This window comes from Typha angustifolia, chromosome 8 (genome assembly GCF_048772165.1).
Source record: "Typha angustifolia cultivar Huaian chromosome 8, ASM4877216v1, whole genome shotgun sequence".
Lineage (NCBI taxonomy): Eukaryota > Viridiplantae > Streptophyta > Magnoliopsida > Poales > Typhaceae > Typha > Typha angustifolia.
Window position 1 is genome coordinate 381,336 of NC_133246.1, and position 21,275 is coordinate 402,610.

Genomic DNA, 21,275 nt, shown 5'->3' on the forward strand with positions numbered 1-21,275 from the left:
TTAAAAAACCGATTATAATCATTCGACTTCTGTCTGATTTATTTTGTTGCCCCTTTTCTTTTTTGGCGTGGGTAATCTAAAGATGTATATTTTTATGGGGCCCTCTACCTCATTCCCTTTTTAATGTCAGATTTCATAGGTGAAAATTTCACAACAGTTGAGCCAGTTGTTTAATTTATGCATCAAAATTGAAGGACCAACTTATATGTTTGTTTTATAAGCTTATAATCTATAGAAAGTAGCATCAACAGTTTCAAAAAAAAGATAAGCTCTATCATTTCTAATTACTATTATGTGCTTTCAGACATAGAAGTGGATAAAGTTGTTGGAATTGCTGCACGAAAGAATAGAAACAAGTATAGGTTGTCACTCATCCAACTGCTCCAGTAGTTATCTTTGTCTTATCCAAATGAATCAATATTATCTAGTTCAGTACTGAAAACTAAAATAGATAACCAAATTATATCCCTATTCAAAAAAGCATGCAAGCCTTTCATCAAAATTCATATCTAGCCATATTCTGTTTAACTTTTGGCCTCTTCTTCACATATAATGACGGAGAAATTTCCTTCACATCATATAATAAGAGTGACACCACAAACAAAGTGCAAAGATAAACTCTAAACGACCTGATGAGTGTGAATAATAATAAGACAAAATGAACAAGATAGTACTAAAAATGATTTAACAGCATACTAGGTTAAGTGTATTCAGGTCTGAATTCAGCTCAACCGGTTTAACTTATTCTCTATCACTTCTTTAAAACTTTTTTTTAATAATAAGAAACATTGTCGGGTAGTTTTGATAAATTTTCATTAAAAAAATGATAAAATTTATAATCAAAGTGGTGCTGCCCAGGTTCGAACTGGGGACCTTCAGTGTGTAAGACTGACGTGATAACCGACTACACCACAGCACCTGGTTGACTAATAATATAAGTTAATCTTATAACTGAAATGAGCATACAATACTTTTTATCAGCAGACAGTTCGAAAAGAACATTTAGCCATGACTACTGCATCAACATGTATATGCAACATTTAAGAAAGAACTCCTAAAGCTAAACTGTTCAAAACTTCTATTCATATTTGTCATACTTGAATTTACAAAAGAAGTTATACAAAAAGGTCCGAATTAGGCTCCAGTGCCTCCTCCTGGCCCTCCCAGTGTCAGCACAACACCCTGGAGGTCACTGCTAAGCCTTTCCCTCTGCGCCTTAACTTGAACCGGGTGCGCATCTAGCATCCGGCGACCACAGTCAGGCAACAGAAAGTTAGTTGGTTGTGGTGCTGACCTGGCATGGATTGACATAGCTTGTGGTGGAGTTGGGCGATGCTGGGGAACGATGGTCGAGCTCGTTAGATTATGAGAATGGATCACTGGTCTTGGAGCTGCAACACCTGGTCCCTGGTTATAGAAATGGAAGTGGTGACAAAATATAAGGACAACCAACTTTTCCAGATAAATTCAGTGTGACGAGGGCTTGAGATAGTTTTCTCACTGGAGCAAATAAGACACCTCGGAATATCTGACCATTAACAACAGCAGTCATGAGGAATCCAGAGTCAAAAGCTCCATCCACTGTTCCATGAACGTCGGCACCAATCTGTGTATTGAGAAAAAGATACTGAAACTGAACATTATGAGCAATTAATTTTGTATTAAATTCGCTCTTGAAATTGCATACCAAGGGAGAACAAGTAGGCCGGGGCTGTGGCTTATTTCCTGCGGCTAGAAACTGCACCTCTTGCCTTGGTTGAGGAATGGCACGAAGAAATTGCTCGGTTTTATTCTTCCTTGGGGATTCTGCAGATAAGAAATTATCTTGAACGGTCCTTCGAACGCCATTAGTCTGCTCCCTTGGATGATGCAGCTTGAAGTCGACAAATTGTTGAGAGGCTGAAATAGAACCGTTAGGAGAGGTTGACAATTTTCGGGCTGTATTCTGCTCTTGATCAGATTGTGAGGGTGAAGAATGCTGCGAAAGGGAAAGAGAATGCTCTTCCTGTTCAGATTCAATCTCCCATACTCTAGCATCACCTGTTTTCCTTCTCTTTGTTTGTGTCTTATCTGAAAAGAGGATAGACTTGGGATCAAGTTTATGAAAGCAACAATTTGGATGTCATAGTACATGTTGAGACATAAGCAGACCAACCTAGACCACTCATGATTGAGTTCCTGGGTTCCTTCTCCGCTTCACGGCATATCTGACTATGTTCTCCATTCCTTATTACCATGCTTTTCTCCTGCAGAATTCACTGCCAATAATTATTTTTGCAACCACATTTTAATTATAGTTTGTGCATAGAGATAGTTCCATTTCTCAAAATATTAATCCTCCTCACCAGATTATCACTTCTTAAAAATTTATGTTTTTCTTGGCTCCAATGGGAACCAAAAATTTTGCACATAGAAATGTTGTAACGACCATTAGGATGCTCAGATCCTAATTGCAGGATGAGTAACTCATTTAGAGGCCGTTCATCCTCCCCGCAGCTGACAATTCAGGGAAAAAGAAACATAAAATGCACTATTACTAAATTGGATCATTTTCTGAGTTACTAAACATATAGGGAAAAGATAATTGATTTTGTAATTACCCCCCATATATGGCTATGTCAGTATTTATGACCAGAGCAGTATGAGAGAACCTTCCTTGAGGTTGCTGGCCACGGATCTCGAGCTGAGTCCATGTACAACTAGCCATATCAAGAACCCAGACATCACTGTAGTATTGTTTATCACCAACTCCACCAATGATGTAAACCTAGAGGACAACAAAAAAGAAGATGCTTCTCAGGAAAAAGGGAAATTCCTCTGCCCCTACTCCCCCCATTCAGATCTTTATTAGAATGGGTACTAACCCGAGACCCAATACTGACTGCTGCATGGCCTGCTCTGACTCCAGGAGAGGATCCTTGAACTGCCAACTGCAAGAGGAATAACTTATCATGATCATGTAGGTAAACATAAAAGGAGAGTTTCCTACAAGTTAAACAATTTCACCAATGAAGAAAGCCAAGCTTCTAAATATTACTTCATTAAGCACATCCCTATCTTTAATTGTAGAATCAGCATCTAGCAATATCCTAAGCTTTCATTACATATAAGGGTTATTGTTGAGAGAATATATAAATATATATATATATATACAAAGAATTAAGTCATTCTCACCCTCGACCAAGTCATAGTATCCACATCAAGCATGTCAACTTCCCCATGATAACGATTACCACAGTCCCCACCATAAACAAGAAGCTTGTTGCCAATGGCAATTGCAGTATGACTATCCCTTGGTGCAGGAAGGTCACCCTTCACCTCTGGAGAAGTCCACACCATGTTATTCACATCTAGTATATGAACATCATTCAAGTAATTTGCTTCCCCTTCTCCACTTCCTCCAAATATTACTAGCTTATCATTACCAACAACTGTTGCACTGTGGCTTTCGCGAGGAGAAGGTGGCATTCCTTTGCATATGGGTTTGCTCCATTCTTTTGTTCCCAAATCTAATATATGGAGATCATTAACCTTCTTCGAACCATTAGTACCTCCAAATACAATCATCTTGTGCCCCACCAGGGCAGTGCTGTGACTATCTCGGGTACCAGGTTTCTGACCTGTGGTAGTGAGGGAGCTCCAAACCATAGTCTCCGGATCAAGAGTGAGTACATCACTAAAATGTAATCCACCACAACAACCCTGTGAAAGAAAGAAATTTTTTTCTAAGCATGCCAACCAAAGTCTTTATGTATAGATGCCAAATTTGAATCTCAGAAAAAAAATTCTACAAGCAAGTGCTTAAGAAGCCATTAGAAAATATTGTTTTCCATAGCATTTAAGCAACAACTCCAGAGAGGTTAAGCAAGTAAAGCACAAAGAGAATAGATATTACCAATAGAGAGAAGTAAATCAGTTTCATACTTTCCCCAAGGATGCGTTCTTATCATTAATAAACTGATGCTAGTAAGATGTGCTTCAAACGCAAGCATGGCCTTGGTTGTTCAACCAAAACGAGCTACATTCCCAGAAGAGAAAGCCTTCGAATCATCTTTCTTCACTCACCTTCTGATGTTCTTGGAACTTATAATTACTCATTATATTTCCCATGATGGCAAACTATTGAAAAGAAAAGCAGAATATGCCTAAATTATTTGCAACACTGATCACAAGAAGAAAGACGAGAAAATAGAAGATCTATACAAAGGATAGGAGGAAAATAATAAAAGAGATTTAACAGAACAGGAAGTGGTGTACTCTGATATGTTAGAAACATTCCACCCACCAAAAATATGTACTGCTGGAGAGTTGCTGATAAACTAGGTCCTAAAGACAATAAAGTGAAAAGCTCTCTGCTTATAACCCAGAGTTATATTCGACTACACTAAGTTAACATCTTAAGCCTAGGAAGATGACAAAAATAGAAAAACTGCAGAGCTATAAGGTTCAAGTAAGAACTAGGATCCAGGGGATAGCTTAACATATATAAGAGTACCATGGCCAAGTTGCTCATAAACATTAAGAATACTAGCAACAAACGAAAGTTAAATTGTTCCAAGATACATTTCAAGTCAAACAGAACTTAGTAGCTGAGAGGAGAAAGAGAGAGAGAGAGAGAGAGAAAGGATTTTGACCTAGCCATTAAAGCAGCTTCAACATGTAAGGAAACAAATAACAAACACATGGTGCTCAGCATCATTACTTACCCCAAAAACATAAACAACCCCATCCAAGAAGCAAGCAGAGTGCCCCCATCTCTCAGGAGGGTTGAAGCCCACCACCTTTGGGTAGAGCCACATAGCTTTCCTCCTCTTCACTTCCTCCATCCCCAGTGATCCCATCTCACCACCAAGACCAAGATATCACAAGAAAGCAACAACCCAAGTTTAGATTTTTCTCCCACAAACTCAAATTCTTGAACTCCTCAATGCTGATATGATTGCCCAGAGAGAAAGAAAAGCTCAACAGGACATGAAAGAGGCAAGTGAGATATCAGGTATCAGTGTTTGATAGACAAGAAACGATGGGTCTTTTCATGTCCAAGCTACTGTGCCAACCAACAAGGAACGGATAGATGGTGTAAAAGCACTGTTGGAAATCAAAACAAAAGCAAAAGAGATGACCCCCCCTCCCAAAGAGAAAAAATAAAATAAAATAAAATAAATACTATCTTTCGGCCAAAATCGAAGACATCCCAAAAGAGGTACAAAGGCTAAGCTCAAGTTTGGCCTCCGTGGAATGATAAAAAAGAGAGTCAGTGTTACTGTTCTACATGAATCATACTAACATGAAAAAAAGAGTAGAGAGCAAGAAGTATGGGGAAGTGTGCTCATGGGAATGCGTGATGTGTCTCACTTCACAAACCAATTCCTGTTATTTAACATCATGTAAACTTCTTAACTCCACTTGGTGGATGTGATTCTGAGAGTAATTTGGAGGGCATTGGGCTCTGGGAAGAGTGTAAACTAGGGTTTGGTGGTGTGAGCTTCTCGAGATTGTCGAAATGTGTTCCTCTACTATAAATCCCTTAATCGAGAAAAAAGGGGATCTTTTCCGTGTTAATTTATTATCCTCCAGGCAGCTCGGGTTTAAAAAGCTCTGGTGGGGTGGGGTGGGATGGTGTTTCGGGAAGTGAGAAGTGAGAAATGGTTGCCTCTTTCTTCCAATATCTCGTTCCTATAGTTTAATACAAAAATTTCTTTCTCCATTCAACGAAAGAGAGATGAAGAGATGAGATGGTAAAAGAGAAGAAAAAGAGGGGGGGGGGGGGGGAGGGGGGAGGGGGAGGGGTCTCGTGAGATGCACGGAATTTAATGCCGGTACGTTATGACTACGCCGAAGGCTATTGTGTCATCGGGTGGTGTATATTAGCAATTAGCGGCAGCGTAAGTCACGGGGAACTCAATATGGGAAAAGCGAGAGAACAAAAACCGAGGGGATGTTTGGACTTTGGATAGATGGATGGATGGATGGATGGATGGATGGATGGATGCATCGATTACTTCACCCGTTGTTTAGCTTGCTACGTTGTAACTTGGAAAAAAAAAAATCTCACACCTCCTCGGAATGAACGTATCGACATCTATCCGTCCGTCCAGCTATCAATCAAATTAACTCGCGCATCGAAGAGTTGAACTCGCGAATCGGATTTGGATCTAAGATTTGTTTCGGGTCGGATTTAATGGTGGGGGGGTGGGGGTGGGGGGGGGAGAGGCGGGTGTTGAGGTCTAATCGGAATGGATCAAAACCTTCCTTGGGTCCCGCTAAGTTTTGAACAACTGTGCATGCACATGTAGGATAGCGACCCCTCACCTCGTACGCGACCTCTCCCGTTGGACCCCACCTTCCACCTCCACCAACCGACCGCATGTTCCACGCCCCCACACTCTAAATCCAACGGTGCACCTCTAACTATATCGAACGGACGGCACGGCTCTGACGGGGGATTTCGAGCCGTCCGATCTTTGCTCCTTTTGGAAACCTTCGAAGCGAATCCGGGAGGCTATTGATTTAGCCGGAAAAGGAGAGGGGTTGACACGACGGACGCGTGGATAGATGGATGGATGGATGGATGTGATGGGGTTGAGGGATTGATGGGAAGAAAAGGAGTGGTGTCACCTCCTGGTTAGTGTAGCGGTGTCCTCCGTGGCGTGTTGTTGGGTGCTGATTGGGTGGCACGTGGGGTGTGAAGAGGTGAGGCAGGAAAAGGGTATAGTTTGGTGTACGTGATGGAGATTTGAGAGGACAATTAAACAGTTGATCGATAGGACTGGAGTTCTATTCATTTGGTGAGAGGGGAGAAAAGAGAATCTCCTAGTTTTGATCCATTTTGGTTTATCTATTCTTTAGAATTTATTTATTTAGACAAGGAAGTGGATTTTGGGCCTGTGCTGGGCCCAGTAAGAAAGGAGTAAAGCAGAAGATGGACTTCTTGATATATATCTTATGCAAATATGAATTCAAATTGGAGATCTGAACTGAATAAAGCTTTCTGCTCATCTGCTGAATTGCCAACAAATGATTGTATGTGTATATATGAATCAAAATTGGGGATCAAAGTTGAAGAAAGTTCTCTGCTCATCTGTTGGATTTGCCAACCAATTACAGAACAGCCAAGCAGCGGCGACCACGGAGGATACAGATAAAATTGCCAGAACACCAAAGTGTGAGACATCGTTGGCGATTATCGCTACACCCAACATTACAAATTCTGCGAGGCTAGCGAGTGAAAGCTCTGTTGCTCCTATCAGATTGACTTTGGCAACAGGAATCCCAGTTTGAAGAATCTGCAAACCGATCACACTGTATGCCATATGGCCCAACCTTGAGAGTACCTGCAGAGGGGTTTAAAAGTCTTTAAACTAAGCCTCAAATGATGCTAGTCTAGTGTACGGAAAGAAACCAGACTGCTTAATCCCGTAGAACATGCATTGGGTGATTGGAATGAAAGAAAGCTAAAAAAAGATACTTACTATCAGAACTAGAAAGAGAAGTAGAGAAGATTTCCGAGAAACTGGACCGCTCCAGTAGACGGCAACTGCTGTAGTGAGAAGCAAAGCCTGAGTTATCAATCCAGCTGCTCCTGCCTGGTAAGCAGTCATAAACGTTGAGAGAATCAATATTTCCAGTATATGCTTGCCAGAACAATTTGATATATGACGGAAAAAAAGAAAACCTTCAAAAGACCATGTTTCTTGACAAGCCTTGCAGATATGAATGTAGCGAGAATACCCATTAGAGCAGATAATCCACTAAATCCACCAACAATAGATGGACTTATGCCTGTCAGCAATATAAGTTATGGATTTAACATCATAAGAAGTAAAGGAACATAAAAGAAACAAGGATTCGAGTATACTAGTTAACTTATAAGCTGACTCTAGCATTGGGATGTAACACACCATGATGCATCAGGAATGTAGTCATTAGAGCCCCAGGAGATAGAGCAATATTAAAACAAAGGAGCACGTATGCCAGGCTAGCAGGAAGAACTGGCTGGTTCTTATACTCTGTCCAGCCTTGTCTGATGGCAGTTAGTCCATCTTCCACTGATATACAAGAAGATAGTTAGATACTTGACATTTTTGGACTGAAATCCACTTTTAGATAATCTGAAAAGTTACCTATCTTCCTTGGATCAAGTAGAAAGTTTGATCTCAATGTATTTTCACAAGATTGCTGGAACGTATATCGCTCGAGTACCCCACTGGAGATTTGATTGATTAATTTACCAAGGAAAACCTGCAAAATGAACCATAAGTTACAGAACCAACTCAAGCTTAGGTTAGCAAGCTACTGCTACTAATGCACAAAGTATACGTACCATAACAGGAAGTGTGCATATCGATAGTGCGCAAGAAAGCTTTATGCATGTTACTGGATCATACTTTGACAGAAAAATAGCAAAAAGTGATGCACCCGCTGTCTGCAGACATTAAGGAGCATAAGACTATGCAGGAAGCTAAGTATCGACCAAAATTTTGCATTCAATAAAATGTAGAAACAAATAGGTAGGAATCCAAGCTTGAAGACTATATAAGAAAAGCAAGAGTTCTCAGTGGCATGTGTCATGTGTGCAGGGAAAAATTCTCTTGTTTTGGGGTTTCATTGGTGTCTATGAGTTCAACAGTTAAAGATCATGGAAGCTGTAGATTCTTGTTAAGTTTGATTTACTTCTTTTTACAAAAACAAAGTTTGATCACTTCTTGAACAGGATTCATATGGCACAAATATCAATGCTGATAGTCTGATACATTTTCTTGAATAATCTACATGCATAGTTGAGACTGCTTTCGTAGTACTTGTCATCCTTAAACTCACTTTAGCCCTGGAAACTTATAAATCTAGTTTTTTTTCTTATATCAATCATAACATAAATAACATCTCTGAGCATCAAGCTTTTGGCAAAAGGGTGTAGATGAGGGCATTTGTAGAAGGCTGGCGATAAATGAGAAAACCAAAGTACATTAAATTCATGAATATGATTCATCATAGCAAAAAAATAAAAAAATCTACCTCACAAAGAAGATCGACCCGGCTAAGCGTAGCATTTGCTTGTGCAAGGGCAATTGGTCTATTAGTTCCTGCTAACTTCACATAGGTCCAGAATCTCGCATAAGGAAACTCTCGATCGATGAACTTCAAAAGAACTGACACACCAATAAAGGAGTAACCGTGTACCTTACCAGCACAACCCAATCACGTTCCATGGTGACCCCTAAAGCTAGGCTTGCTAGCCTGTCAATTGTTGTGGCTATTATGAGTACAACAAACCAAGGTTGCAGAATAAGGGCTGACGCTGAAGCATGGTGTAGAGGACTGAAGGCACATATGATCATCATAGCTGACAACAATTGAGCGGCTGTCTGATAGAATATGGATATGATAAAGACAAAAGAACAAAATAAGAAAAAATGAGTTGTTAAAAACAGAGAAATGCCTAAGAAAAAAAAATTGCATACCTGAACTAAATTCAAATAGTGATATGCAGGAATTCTAGGAAACGAATCCATAAGATTCCCAATCAGTGGGCCTCCAATGAAGATTGCTAGCTGCATGTTATAAGAATTGTGAAAATTCTATGTTCAGGCAAGTACATAACTCCTCTGTATTATATACCTTTGTGAAAAAGCCCACAGCAGCCACTGGCAAGAGACTAGGATGAAGCATTGCTATTGCAGCAGGCCAAGTGAAGTTCCAAAGCTGTTCCGTTAAGTTTCCAGCAAAGCAACTAGCATACAAAACTGATGGAGATCTATTAATAGTCTGAGAATTATGTCAAGTCAAGTGATCATCCAAGTAATGTGAAAAATATTTACCTCTCAGTCAATGCAACTATACCGAATGCATGCCTATTCTAATATGAGAACGTGCTTCATGATCAGAGACAATTATGGCATAAAGGGAAGGGATTTTAGTAGTTGTATCTACCGTATAAGCCAGTGGGGTGAGCTGGAGTAGCTGCCAGAGCATCTTGTTCCTCTTGAGTTAGAACCTGAAAGAAATTATATTGTCGCCCAGATTAAATTCACAGTAATAACAGTGCCCATCAACATGAAGCAAATGAAGGCAATTATGATTCTTATATCAGCTCTATAGCAATGCATGAGGAACGAGATTATACCGGCAGTGTTGTAAGGAGCGCAGTAGTAGATGCCTCCTCTGTTAGCAAACTCAGCTCAGATTGAAGGATATCCGAGGAGAGATGAACAAATGGCATGGAGCATTCAGCTGGATGCTCCGCACAATCTTCCTGGACATCATTCTTTGTCAGCAAGCAATCAGCCTCAATAACATTATTTGGGACCGAACAATTGGAGATGAATTTGCCCAACCTGCAATTGCGAACACCATGAACACGGTAAAATAGAGTTCCATTTACCAGCTTGCATGTGTGCCTCAGTGTATCACTTACATTTACAACTAATTTGGACATCAAAGTGACACAGTGGACTTCAGCCACTATAATTCTTTGAGAACAATCATATATGCATTCGAAGTTTTCTTTTTCCACTTACAACATCCAAACTAATCAACTCAACATTCGATTCGTTGCAATGCAGTTAGATTCTTGAAATAACTGAACCCCTTTACAACTCACTTTAGATTCGAGTGCGAGAATAACGGGAAATCCATCCAATTATGAGCATAAAAGCACGATTGAGTGTGAGAAAAAGAGCGGAACCTCCGAGTAGCTGTTCCCGGGGGCTTCGGGAGAGCAAGAAGGATTCGGCGGCGGTGCCGGAGGAGAGTCGAAGTTGCAGAAGAGAAGCGGAGGAGAGAAGGAGACGACGGGTGAGACAGAATCTTGGATGCCGCCATTTGAGAGGCTTCTTTTCTATCTCTCTCTCTCTCTCTCTCTCTCTCTCTCTCCCCTCCAACGGAGAAAGCGAGAAGAGATAAGGAATAAAAAGAGAGCTTATTTGAGTATATCGGTGATCAAAAGAAGATCCTACGGCTGGTGATGAGTGGATTAAGATGCCATTCACATATAATTCTCGAGGAGAGGTGAGAGAGAGAGAGAGAGAGAGAGAGAGATATAGAGATTGCTGTGTCGTAGCGATAGCCACGAGCTTTGCGTGGTTGGAGAGTATAATCAGGAGCACAGATATAATAATACCAAGGTAGCATCTTTATATGTCGTAGAGCAATTCCAACCTTATCCATTTCTTTTATTCAGAGTTATATAATCTCCAACATTAATTCATAATATTGTACTCGAGATTATTACAGAAATATAGAGGATGTTGGCTTCCTTTGACTACAGGTCTCCACTCTCCAGCGAACAAAGAAGGAACAAATAGGCGCCAAGCCAACCACCTATGCAGCTTTAAACAGTTTCCTCACTAAATAAGTTATTGATAATTTCTTGTTTCACTGTATTTAGGTTTTTTTTTTCTTGTTAGATTCAGCTGGTTCACTTCAATTGGTGAGGTGATCTAAATGATCTAACTTGGCACATGCCCATTGGAGGCACACTAAATGATGTATTGAACATATTAGCAACTCGGTGAATAATAGTTGTTGATTCGAGGTTCTATACATTTTCGCAAGCCCTAGTAGCGCTTGCTAGGGTTGGGCGTCTTCTCCCCTCCATCCAAGGGCTTTTTTTTTGGTCGATTCCTCCCTTAGTTTTTTCTCTCTTCACTTTCCTAGCAAGTTGGTTGGGTGGAGAGGAAAGGTTATTATTCTCTTATATATATATTTTTTTTCCTCTTATCATTTTTCTATCATCTCCCTCTCATCTCTTCTTGTTTTCATCAGAGATCCCACTCTATTGGTTGCTCCCCTCCTCTGCTTCTCCCTCTTTCCTATTTTCTTTTTTCTTCTCTTTCTCTTATCGTACCAAACACTCTATCATTATCGTCTCAAATCAAACCGTCAGTCACCTCTTCCTCACCTTCACCTCCCTTTATCCATGAGTGTAATAGCTAGCCCTCTATTGCGTCTTTGCTGCTTATCTAGCCACCTCCTCTCTGTAACTTACAATTGACTCTAATGCATGCTCCTCCTTTCGCCTTGGTTCCATCACCATCTCCTCTCTACTTCTTTCCCTCACTCCATTTGCTACTACTCATTGCCACCGCCTTTTGCCATCCAGTCTACCTCTCTCCTCCATATCCACTCAACTTCTTCTTTCCCTTCAACAAGAGTAAAGATTACCGGGTTACTTAATTTCTTTTGTTGTGGTTTGTTTTTAGATTTTTTTTTTTGGTAGGCTTGTAGCCATATTATTTTAAGATCCAATCGTGTTATTGAGAATGCATAAATGTTGTGTGTGTTCTTCATTCAGATATTATGGGCTCTTCATTATGATTGGAATTAATGAAGTTATATATATATATATATATTAGCAACTTAGGTAGACATGCACCTCTATTTGTTGATCTAACTAGGCTGACACGTTAATGCTACTACCACATGGGGGGCAATAGTGGAAGGTTGAATTTGCATATAAACTGAAAGCGATGTCATTTAGACAGTTAGGTAGAGGGGCAGTATAGTCGACCGGTGAGAGTTAGTTGGACCTTAAATGAGACGTTTAGGAGGATTCTAAGTGCCACTGCAATATGAGGAAATAACACAGGTGCCATCCATTGGCTATGCCCGCCACCCGTCAATGGCATGATCGCGAATTCACTGACATCTTAGAGGCAAATACCCTGTAATACCAAACGGTGATCAATGGGCATTTCCTTGGTATTATGAACTTTGTGATCCCATTGGTCCACATAGGATGTTTAGCGCGCTGTCAGCATCGGCCTTTATCGTTGTAAGCAAGTTAGCCCAAAATCAGAGAGTCAGCAATAAATAATTGACACATAATTTAGTTGTAGGAATATTTTTTGCATTGATAACCCTTCCATAAAGAGTTTTCCTGTGTGTTACTTCAAATTTTAAATTTCTCTATAAATCTAAATAAAAAAAGGAGGTTAATTGAGCCTCCTTTTTGGAATTTATGCATAAATCCATTGGTTTAACACTTATTGCGTAGAGCGATTAATGCATATAATATATGAAAAGCTCAACAAATTAAAAAGAAATGCAGTTACAAATAAAGAGTTGTTGCCCTTTTTTTTATTATTAGGGACTACTTAGGTCCTATCCCAAATTAACAGCACAGACATGGGCTAACTAACCCCTCACGTGCTACCCCCCGTATCGAAATTCCTCTCTCCGAGCGGGGGTTAGGTAGCGCGCATCGCCCACTGCATCTATCTATATAACTATCGACAGGTGAAGCTTTTCTCTGTCTCCATCTCTTCCCCTTTCGCCGGTGGTTGACTGATTCATCCTCCTTGCCCTCGACTCTACCGGAGGGGAACCTCGCTGACCCATTCGAGGTTAGATTTGCGATCTCTGATGACGCGTTCCTTTCGTTCTGTTTTCTTTCTCTTGTGGTCTTTTCGTCGAATGGGTGGCGGACTCCGGTTCAAGATTTGAATTCCTAGCCGTTGATGTGGATCCCTGATCTTGTATTTCGTGATTCATCTCTTGATCTGTTTTTGATATTCGCGGATCCGATCCGATCCGATCTCGTGTTTTGATAGGCTAATGCTGAATATTTTGAGTGGCGGATCAAAAATCATGTCTTGTTTCATAAACAAAATATGATCAGTTTGGTCAGGTCCGGGTAGATCCGTCGCTTTTGTCCAGAAATGCGTTAATTCGCTGCCGCAATTGTATTGTTATTGATTGGCTTTGAGCTCCTTCAAAGTCCTTTACACATCGGAGCATGCCATGCCACGTTTGCAAGTGTGCAACTATTTTGCGATCCAAGTTCTAGAGGAGTTAAAAACGTTCTGATTTTAAATCGTCGTAGAGGTATTGCAAAGCTTCTGGAGGTGATCATGAAAACTTGCACATCGGGTTTCACTTTAATGTAGTTGATCGCACAATTGCCTTTTGTATAGCTATCTGTGGCAAATCTGGTGGCAGTATGCTCACTCAAAACCATGGTTGCCCCAAAGATAACAGGTGTCTTCATGCGAAGTCTGTCGCATCTAAGCAAAGTGTGGCTCAAAAACTGTAGTTGATATAATGGGCTGAAGTTGGATGTTGGATAGCATAATTTCTATTATATGCTATGTATTGTGGAAACTGAAGCGAGAAAGCCATTGTCACTATAACACATGCTTTGCAATCCCACAGTCATCACTCTTATGTACCTCTAGTTTTTCTTTCTTTTTCCTCTTGGAAGATTCTGCGCTCTCAATTACATGAATCACTACTTTGTTATGGGCTAATAAGACATTTCTTTGCAGGTTGCCTTCATTGTCCTAGTACATCATGGCTACGGGACAACTTTTCTCTCGAAACACCCAAGCATTATTCTACAACTATAAGCAACTTCCGATCCAAAGAATGCTGGACTTTGATTTTCTCTGTGGTGTGTATGATTTTTTAAGATCCATGGCCTGAAAATGTGACATTAATAACTAATTTGATCTTTCATGATCTGATTAAGCAATTTGATTACTCTGGTTTACATGTGTTCGTAGGGAGGGAAACACCTTCTATTGCTGGAATAATCAATCCTGGTTCTGAGGGATTTCAGAAGCTCTTTTTTGGTCAGGAAGAAATTGCCATCCCAGTTCACTCAAGGTGAGTATTGCATTTTTTTTTTCAAAGAATGCTTCCTAGAGAGCAATTTGGAGTCCTTTAAGTTGACCCATATGAATAGGATTGAGTTATATACTTGGTTATTTGGTTGCAAAGCCAAATTGGCTATCGACTTATGGGTCAAAATATTGATCTTGGACCTATCCTGGTACATAACTTTTTTGAATTAGCAGTTTATAGTTGATTGTGGTTTAACTAAAAGGGTTCTATATTATGTAACATAAACTTAAATGTGGATATAGGTTACTGCTATAAATGCTAAAGTTGAAAAAGAGATCTACATGTGTGAGATACTTGTAAGGATATCCATTGTTTTCGAATTACTAGAAAAGTAGAAAGCTGTCACTTACTATTTAGAGCCATTGCTCAGATATGAATTTTTGACAATTTTCATAATTCCTTTTTAAGTGATCTCTTCATGATTTACATTGTAGCATTGAAGCAGCATGCAATGCCCATCCGACTGCGGATGTTTTTATCAACTTTGCATCATTTCGAAGGTGAGTTAAGTTTATCATGTGTGATTTAAAAGCATTAGGTTATTCTTTTTGCCTGTACCACTTAGACCATTCTTTTATTTTCTTTATCTGCAGTGCAGCTGCCTCTTCCATGTCTGCTCTGAAACAACCAACAATAAGAGTTATAGCTATAATAGCTGAAGGTGTTCCCGAGTTGGATGCAAAGCAATTGATAGCTTATGCACGAGCTAATAACAAGGTAAAAAAGCATACTGAGTGATTGATTTTGTTGACTACTGTTAATCAATTGAATTACATGCTAATTAGTTGTTTAATCTTTTTACATCTTATTATTACTGTTTACTGCTTCCAGTTGAACATCCGATGTAACATCTTATTGCTCATTAATCTGATTGCATTGGTGCTGATTGTAGGTCATTATTGGGCCTGCCACTGTTGGGGGCATCCAAGCTGGAGCTTTCAAGATTGGTGATACTGCAGGAACTATTGATAATATAGTTCATTGCAAGCTTTACAGACCTGGATCTGTTGGTTTTGTCTCCAAGTCGGTATGTTCTGGCTGATGACAAGGTCCTCATTTGGTTATTATTGCACGGAGAATGTTGATCATGATAAGATTATTGCATTGCATTATGTGAAATTATTAGATCTGACTTGCAATTATTATATATTCACCTTAATTATGAGAAACTGATTACTAGATGTTGTCAAGATATGAGAACTTCATTTATGATCACAGGGAGGCATGTCAAATGAGCTTTACAATACCATTGCACGTGTGACAGATGGTATTTATGAAGGTATTATATATTTTAGCTGGATATGGAAGCTCCATGAATTTTGGAGTTATTGGAGACTTGTAATTAATCTTGATATTCTTGACAAATTATTTCAGGGATCGCAATTGGAGGAGATGTTTTTCCTGGCTCAACTCTTTCTGATCATGTCTTGCGGTTTAATAATATCCCGCAGGTAATTTACAAATATTGTGAACTTAATTCATTAGATGGTTCTTACAAACTATAAGCATAAAGTTTTTGGTAAAAGAACTTTTGATTGAGAAAATGTTAATCATAATTCTTGATTGACATGAGTGGCAAAGATGTTGATACTGAAGAAATGCAGTTTAAATTCATTTCAGCTGCAGCAAACTGGTCTTGTGAATATTCTACTTGGCCCCAATGTTCTCCTTCCCTTTTGAACATCTATATCAAAAGATACCAAGAATTTGAATTCTATTTTTCCTTCTTCCCTTCCCATAAAATTTGAAAGAAGGGGATAACTGATGATATCCATTCTTTCTGACTGATGTGAGTCCTAAAATATTATCTTCAATAGGGCAACTGTGCAAGGCACTTAGTTAGGGTGAACATGGATTTGGCTTTACAGATCCAATGTGCCTGCATGCTTGCTTCCTTGCTTTCTTTCAAATGTTATTGATAAGTTCATGCACTTCTTAAACATAATTCATGTTTGGCAGCATTAAGGACAATATTGTTTTCTAGATTGCAGTGAAAAGCATCACACGGTTGTTTACTTCTGATGCATGGATATGTCAATCAGAATTGTGTTCCCATAAAATCTTGTTTTGTTTAATGTTGCTGCTGCATCTTAGGTCAAAATGATGGTTGTGCTGGGTGAACTTGGTGGAAAAGATGAATACTCCCTAGTTGAGGCCTTAAAAGAAGGAAAGGTTCAGAAACCAGTTGTTGCTTGGGTTAGCGGGACCTGTGCACGGCTCTTCAAATCAGAAGTGCAGTTTGGCCATGCTGTGAGTTTTAGTGATGCATGATCCTTGACCATCTTCTTAGTAGTTGTTGGTTTGGATTGTGACAATCATCATTACTTTGATGCCTTTCTAACTGTTGCTCTGTACAACCAGGGTGCAAAGAGTGGTGGAGAGTTGGAATCAGCACAAGCTAAAAATCAGGCTTTAAGGGAAGCTGGAGCAATTGTTCCCACTTCATATGAAGCATTAGAGGGTGCAATCAAAGAGACATTTGAAAAACTAGTATGTTTTAATGTGCTTTAATGCATTTATGGGTGACATCTCTCTCTCTCTCTCTCTTGATGTCATATCACTTTTGCAACAAGCATCTTGCTAGTGATATGATATTTAGATTTTAGACATCAGCCCCTAGTCTTTTCAAACTTATCATGTTCCCATTTGACAGGTGGAACAAGGGAAGATTACCCCTGTTTCTGAGGTTACACCACCTCTAATTCCTGAGGATCTTAACACTGCAATTAAAAGTGGGAAGGTCCGGGCTCCTACACATATTATCTCCACTATATCTGACGACAGAGGTTTGATCATTGTTCCACTTACCCATCTCTATGAGTTTCCTAGGAGACTATGCAGCCTCTTAATTGAAGGAAAAGATTGTGAGTCATATACTTCCATCTGCAGGTGAAGAACCATGTTATGCCGGTGTGCCCATGTCCACCATTATTGAACGGGGTTATGGTGTTGGTGATGTTATCTCTCTTTTGTGGTTCAAACGTAGTCTTCCCCGTTATTGCACACAATTTATTGAGGTTTGTTCAGGGCATCTCTTCTTTTCTATAGCTATCTTTTAGTTCCGAATATCCTTTGTCTAAGGTAGCTAATTCCGTTCATATTCCAATTTCTATTAGACATCAAGACATATTCCAATTTCTATTAGACATCAACTGGATCTTTTATCATTCTATGCAACATTATTTTATATTCATCGCTTTCTTTTGATCTCAAAAGAATTATATATAATTGTTAGATTTGCATCATGCTGTGTGCTGATCATGGTCCATGCGTCTCTGGTGCTCATAATGCTATAGTCACAGCAAGAGCTGGAAAAGACTTGGTTTCCAGCTTGGTATCAGGTAAATACCATGAAGAGTTCTTTATATTAATTGTGCTTCTTTCTAATTAATTGAGGACACAATAATCAACAAATAGCTAAGATGACACAACCAAAATGATTTCAATATAGGATTGCTCACTATTGGTCCTCGATTTGGTGGTGCAATTGATGATGCTGCTCGATACTTCAAGGATGCCTATGACAAAGTGAGTCAGCTTATATAGTTGTCTTTAGTTGCTACTTGCAGCTTGCTCCTGTTATGGCTGATGTATTAACTTATAATGTATCTGGATAACATAACTTCCCAGGGTCTCACTCCTTATGAGTTCGTTGAAAGTATGAAAAAGAAAGGCATCCGCGTACCAGGGATTGGGCACAGGTACTTCCAGTTGATCTTGTAATCAATATGTTATACAACTTGTATTAGTGATACATTTTTTTCCTTTTAATGGGTTTGATACTCCATTGACATGCATACATTCACTGAGGAGCTAAAATAATCTTTTCATTCATCACTAATATGACCAGGTACATTTAATAATCTGAATCATTAAATATTATATGAATTTTCAGTTACTCCTGTAACTATCAGCATATGAAGTAAACCACTCAATTTTCTGCTTGTTTGCCACGTGTATCTCTTTGGCTGTTTGGTATCTTGGAGTAGTCAGTAAAATCTTTGGAGAAGAAATTGCTTTTCATATGTAAGAAAAATCTGTAGATAACTGTTGCATTTCCTATAGTTAACACAACCAGAGAGATTCACATTGATTGATTAACTTTTGTTCATTTTTCTCTTTGCTAAATAGATGTAAAAAGACATAAGGAATTAATATTTCAATTATATTCTGTATGTGTAATAATATCACTAATTATTATATATTCTGGCAAAACATATTCCATTTTTTCCAATTATTGTGAATTGCCCATAGCCATGCACACAGAATTGAACAGGTGAACCTTATGCTACTGTACATGTTATTTTGATTTTCTTTTTTCATTCAAAAAGATAAGCATTGATATATTTGACATATAAGCACTTTGTGGACAGTATCCTTTTATTATGCAATCATTTTTAAAAGAATGATGAATACTGCAACAATCTACACTTCATAGTTTTTCAAGCTTTCTTCTTAACAGTCAGTTTGTTTCCTTGTTGCTGACATAGGTAGAGATTTTGGGTTCCCTTTTTCTATTAAATGCTTCATTCTTTTTGGTGTAGACTTGCTGTTACTAACTCGTTTTGTTTGCTCTTACCAGGATCAAGAGCAGAGATAACAGAGATAAGAGAGTGCAGCTTCTACAACAATATGCGCACACACATTTTCCCTCAGTAAAGTACATGGAATATGCTGTTAAAGTTGAAAACTACACTCTATCAAAGGCAAATAACTTGGTTCTGAATGTGGATGGTGCAATTGGATCTCTTTTCCTGGATCTTCTTGCTGGCAGTGGAATGTTCAGCAAGCAAGAGGTTGATGAGATTGTTGAGATTGGATATCTGAATGGGCTCTTCGTACTTGCACGCTCAATCGGCCTAATTGGGTGAGTCCAAAAGTCTTCTCTTGTCCTATTTATTGGAAGTACTATGCATTAGTTTGTTCATTCTTCTTTTTCCAAGACTATTTCTTCCTGATTCTTCCATAGCTTGTAATTTTATAGAAGCCTGGATATGTCAACTTGAAGGAAGCCACAATATAGTCATAGTTTGGCTTAGTTTGTATAATTTTTACTATCAGCTCATCTTTCTTTCTTGGGTGCTCGTTGACTAATATGGTTGATCATATCTGGAAACCACAGGCATACTTTTGATCAGAAGAGGCTGAAGCAACCACTGTACCGTCATCCATGGGAGGATGTCCTCTACACGAAGTGATCGGTTTTGCCGAGATAGTATAACCACCGGTATTTTTTAAAAAAAAAAGAAAAAGAGAACTTCCCCGCATTCTGCTGTCATTCTTGTAGGGCTTCAAGTTGGTCTGTATGCTGCATAATTGCAGATTAATGTGAGTTTTTGGGGACTGCTAAGTGAAAGCACTCGTTGATGATATTCTAGAATGTTTTATTTTATTCATATTAAATGTTCCGAATTGCCTTTAACATTGCAAATAAGGGAAGAGTTATTTAATGATTGGTCTCTGTTTCATATTGTTTTAATCGACTCTTAAAAGGACAATAGGAAGTGAAATAGACGTCTTCATGTCTTTCCTTTCCATATATAGCAGAAATGTATTCTGATAGGTATACAACGAGCTTTTCTAGCCGAGATCATACAACGCATAGTATAGTATGCCTCATTGCAGCATGCTAGACTTGCAATTTGATTTGAGCCAACTCGGGATCTGAAGCTTATTTAGTGTATATATATCTTATAGGATAACTCGACTTAAATTGACGCCCAATTTCGAATAGAACTCCTAAACTTGTCGAAATTTTGCATTCACAAATCATTAGTCGAGCTGCCTGTTATGTTTGAACCTTTCTCTGGATCCATTCACAATGGTCTGAGATACTACTGATGCTCTTGACCATGTGGTATACGAATACGAGCTCCTCTGGAATAAAGTGCGAGTGTACTACTTGGAAGAAAAAGAGTTTGTACCAGTCTACCACCCACTCGGCTCATGGTTTAGCTCCCCCGATAAAGATGCAGTGGTGCCTGGAAAAGACTAGAAAAGGACTAACAGCTTGATGTTGCAATTGACATTTGACACCAAGTAAGTATCTAACCCCCCCTCCCCCTCCCCAATTTGTAACATCTGGCAACATCAAATTTACATCCTCCTAGGACCAAGGATCTAACACAAGTCGTACATGTTAAAGATTATGGTAATTCCCGAAATTCCTATTACTGTATACGAAGCAGTGACCTTCCCTTCATAAATTTCAAGCTGAGCTTCTCCAATTCATGAGTTGCATTTATGCTTTTAACCACGTGAGGATTCAAGTATTTTAACTACATTGTATCATTGGTAGGCATTCCCTAAAAAAAAAATAATAAATCGAGATCCTGTTCTGTTATGTTCGTCTTTGATTCCACTGTCACATCAACTACTATAATAATAAGTGGATAACTGAGAGCATGAAAACACCACTCTCTCTCCTATTAGAATATTATGAAAATAAATTGCTTTGGAAAAGTTGTTGTTAATCCACTCTGCTGACTTTCGAGCTCCTTTCAAGCTTTCACCTGACATTTCCACTTTATAAAAGCTAAGAGCTCCTTTTCACTTAGATAAACGCCCTCTAAGATTTGCCAAGAGAATAAATACCTCTTATCTTATCCTCAAATGAATTCCAACAAAGATCTTTGTTACAGGAAAAAGCTCTC

General features: G+C 39.0%; 3 protein-coding genes and 1 non-coding gene across 4 annotated transcripts; 1 reads left to right on the plus strand and 3 right to left on the minus strand.

The window, feature by feature from the left end:
* Positions 1-845: 845 nt before the first annotated feature.
* Positions 846-919, minus strand: TRNAV-UAC (transfer RNA valine (anticodon UAC)). Its single transcript has one exon. It is a non-coding gene; the product is annotated as a tRNA-Val (tRNA).
* Positions 920-933: 14 nt separating this feature from the next.
* LOC140764281 (uncharacterized) lies at positions 934-5,693 on the minus strand. Its single transcript, XM_073102756.1, has 9 exons — positions 4,707-5,693; positions 3,175-3,702; positions 2,865-2,930; positions 2,601-2,767; positions 2,346-2,496; positions 2,156-2,246; positions 1,688-2,070; positions 1,502-1,606; positions 934-1,407 (listed from the first exon to the last, which is right to left on the minus strand). Exons 1-9 carry the CDS (start codon positions 4,839-4,841, stop codon positions 1,135-1,137), a joined length of 1,899 nt encoding a protein of 632 aa, XP_072958857.1. The 5' UTR covers positions 4,842-5,693; the 3' UTR covers positions 934-1,134.
* Positions 5,694-7,007: 1,314 nt separating this feature from the next.
* LOC140765127 (solute carrier family 40 member 2, chloroplastic-like) lies at positions 7,008-11,024 on the minus strand. The gene is made up of 13 exons (XM_073104060.1): positions 10,685-11,024; positions 10,124-10,334; positions 9,931-9,994; positions 9,619-9,743; positions 9,462-9,551; positions 9,186-9,365; positions 9,016-9,090; positions 8,324-8,425; positions 8,124-8,241; positions 7,902-8,048; positions 7,676-7,782; positions 7,473-7,586; positions 7,008-7,334 (listed from the first exon to the last, which is right to left on the minus strand). Exons 1-13 carry the CDS (start codon positions 10,819-10,821, stop codon positions 7,041-7,043), a joined length of 1,764 nt encoding a protein of 587 aa, XP_072960161.1. The 5' UTR covers positions 10,822-11,024; the 3' UTR covers positions 7,008-7,040.
* Positions 11,025-13,166: 2,142 nt separating this feature from the next.
* LOC140765443 (ATP-citrate synthase beta chain protein 1) lies at positions 13,167-20,072 on the plus strand. Its single transcript, XM_073104536.1, has 17 exons — positions 13,167-13,343; positions 14,265-14,389; positions 14,502-14,604; positions 15,057-15,122; positions 15,216-15,339; positions 15,515-15,649; positions 15,841-15,901; positions 15,997-16,073; positions 16,717-16,872; positions 16,984-17,112; positions 17,276-17,408; positions 17,512-17,639; positions 17,858-17,963; positions 18,074-18,150; positions 18,253-18,323; positions 19,205-19,489; positions 19,745-20,072. The coding sequence occupies exons 2-17, from the start codon at positions 14,290-14,292 to the stop codon at positions 19,818-19,820; spliced, it is 1,827 nt and encodes a 608-aa protein (XP_072960637.1). The 5' UTR covers positions 13,167-13,343; positions 14,265-14,289; the 3' UTR covers positions 19,821-20,072.
* Positions 20,073-21,275: the final 1,203 nt, after the last annotated feature.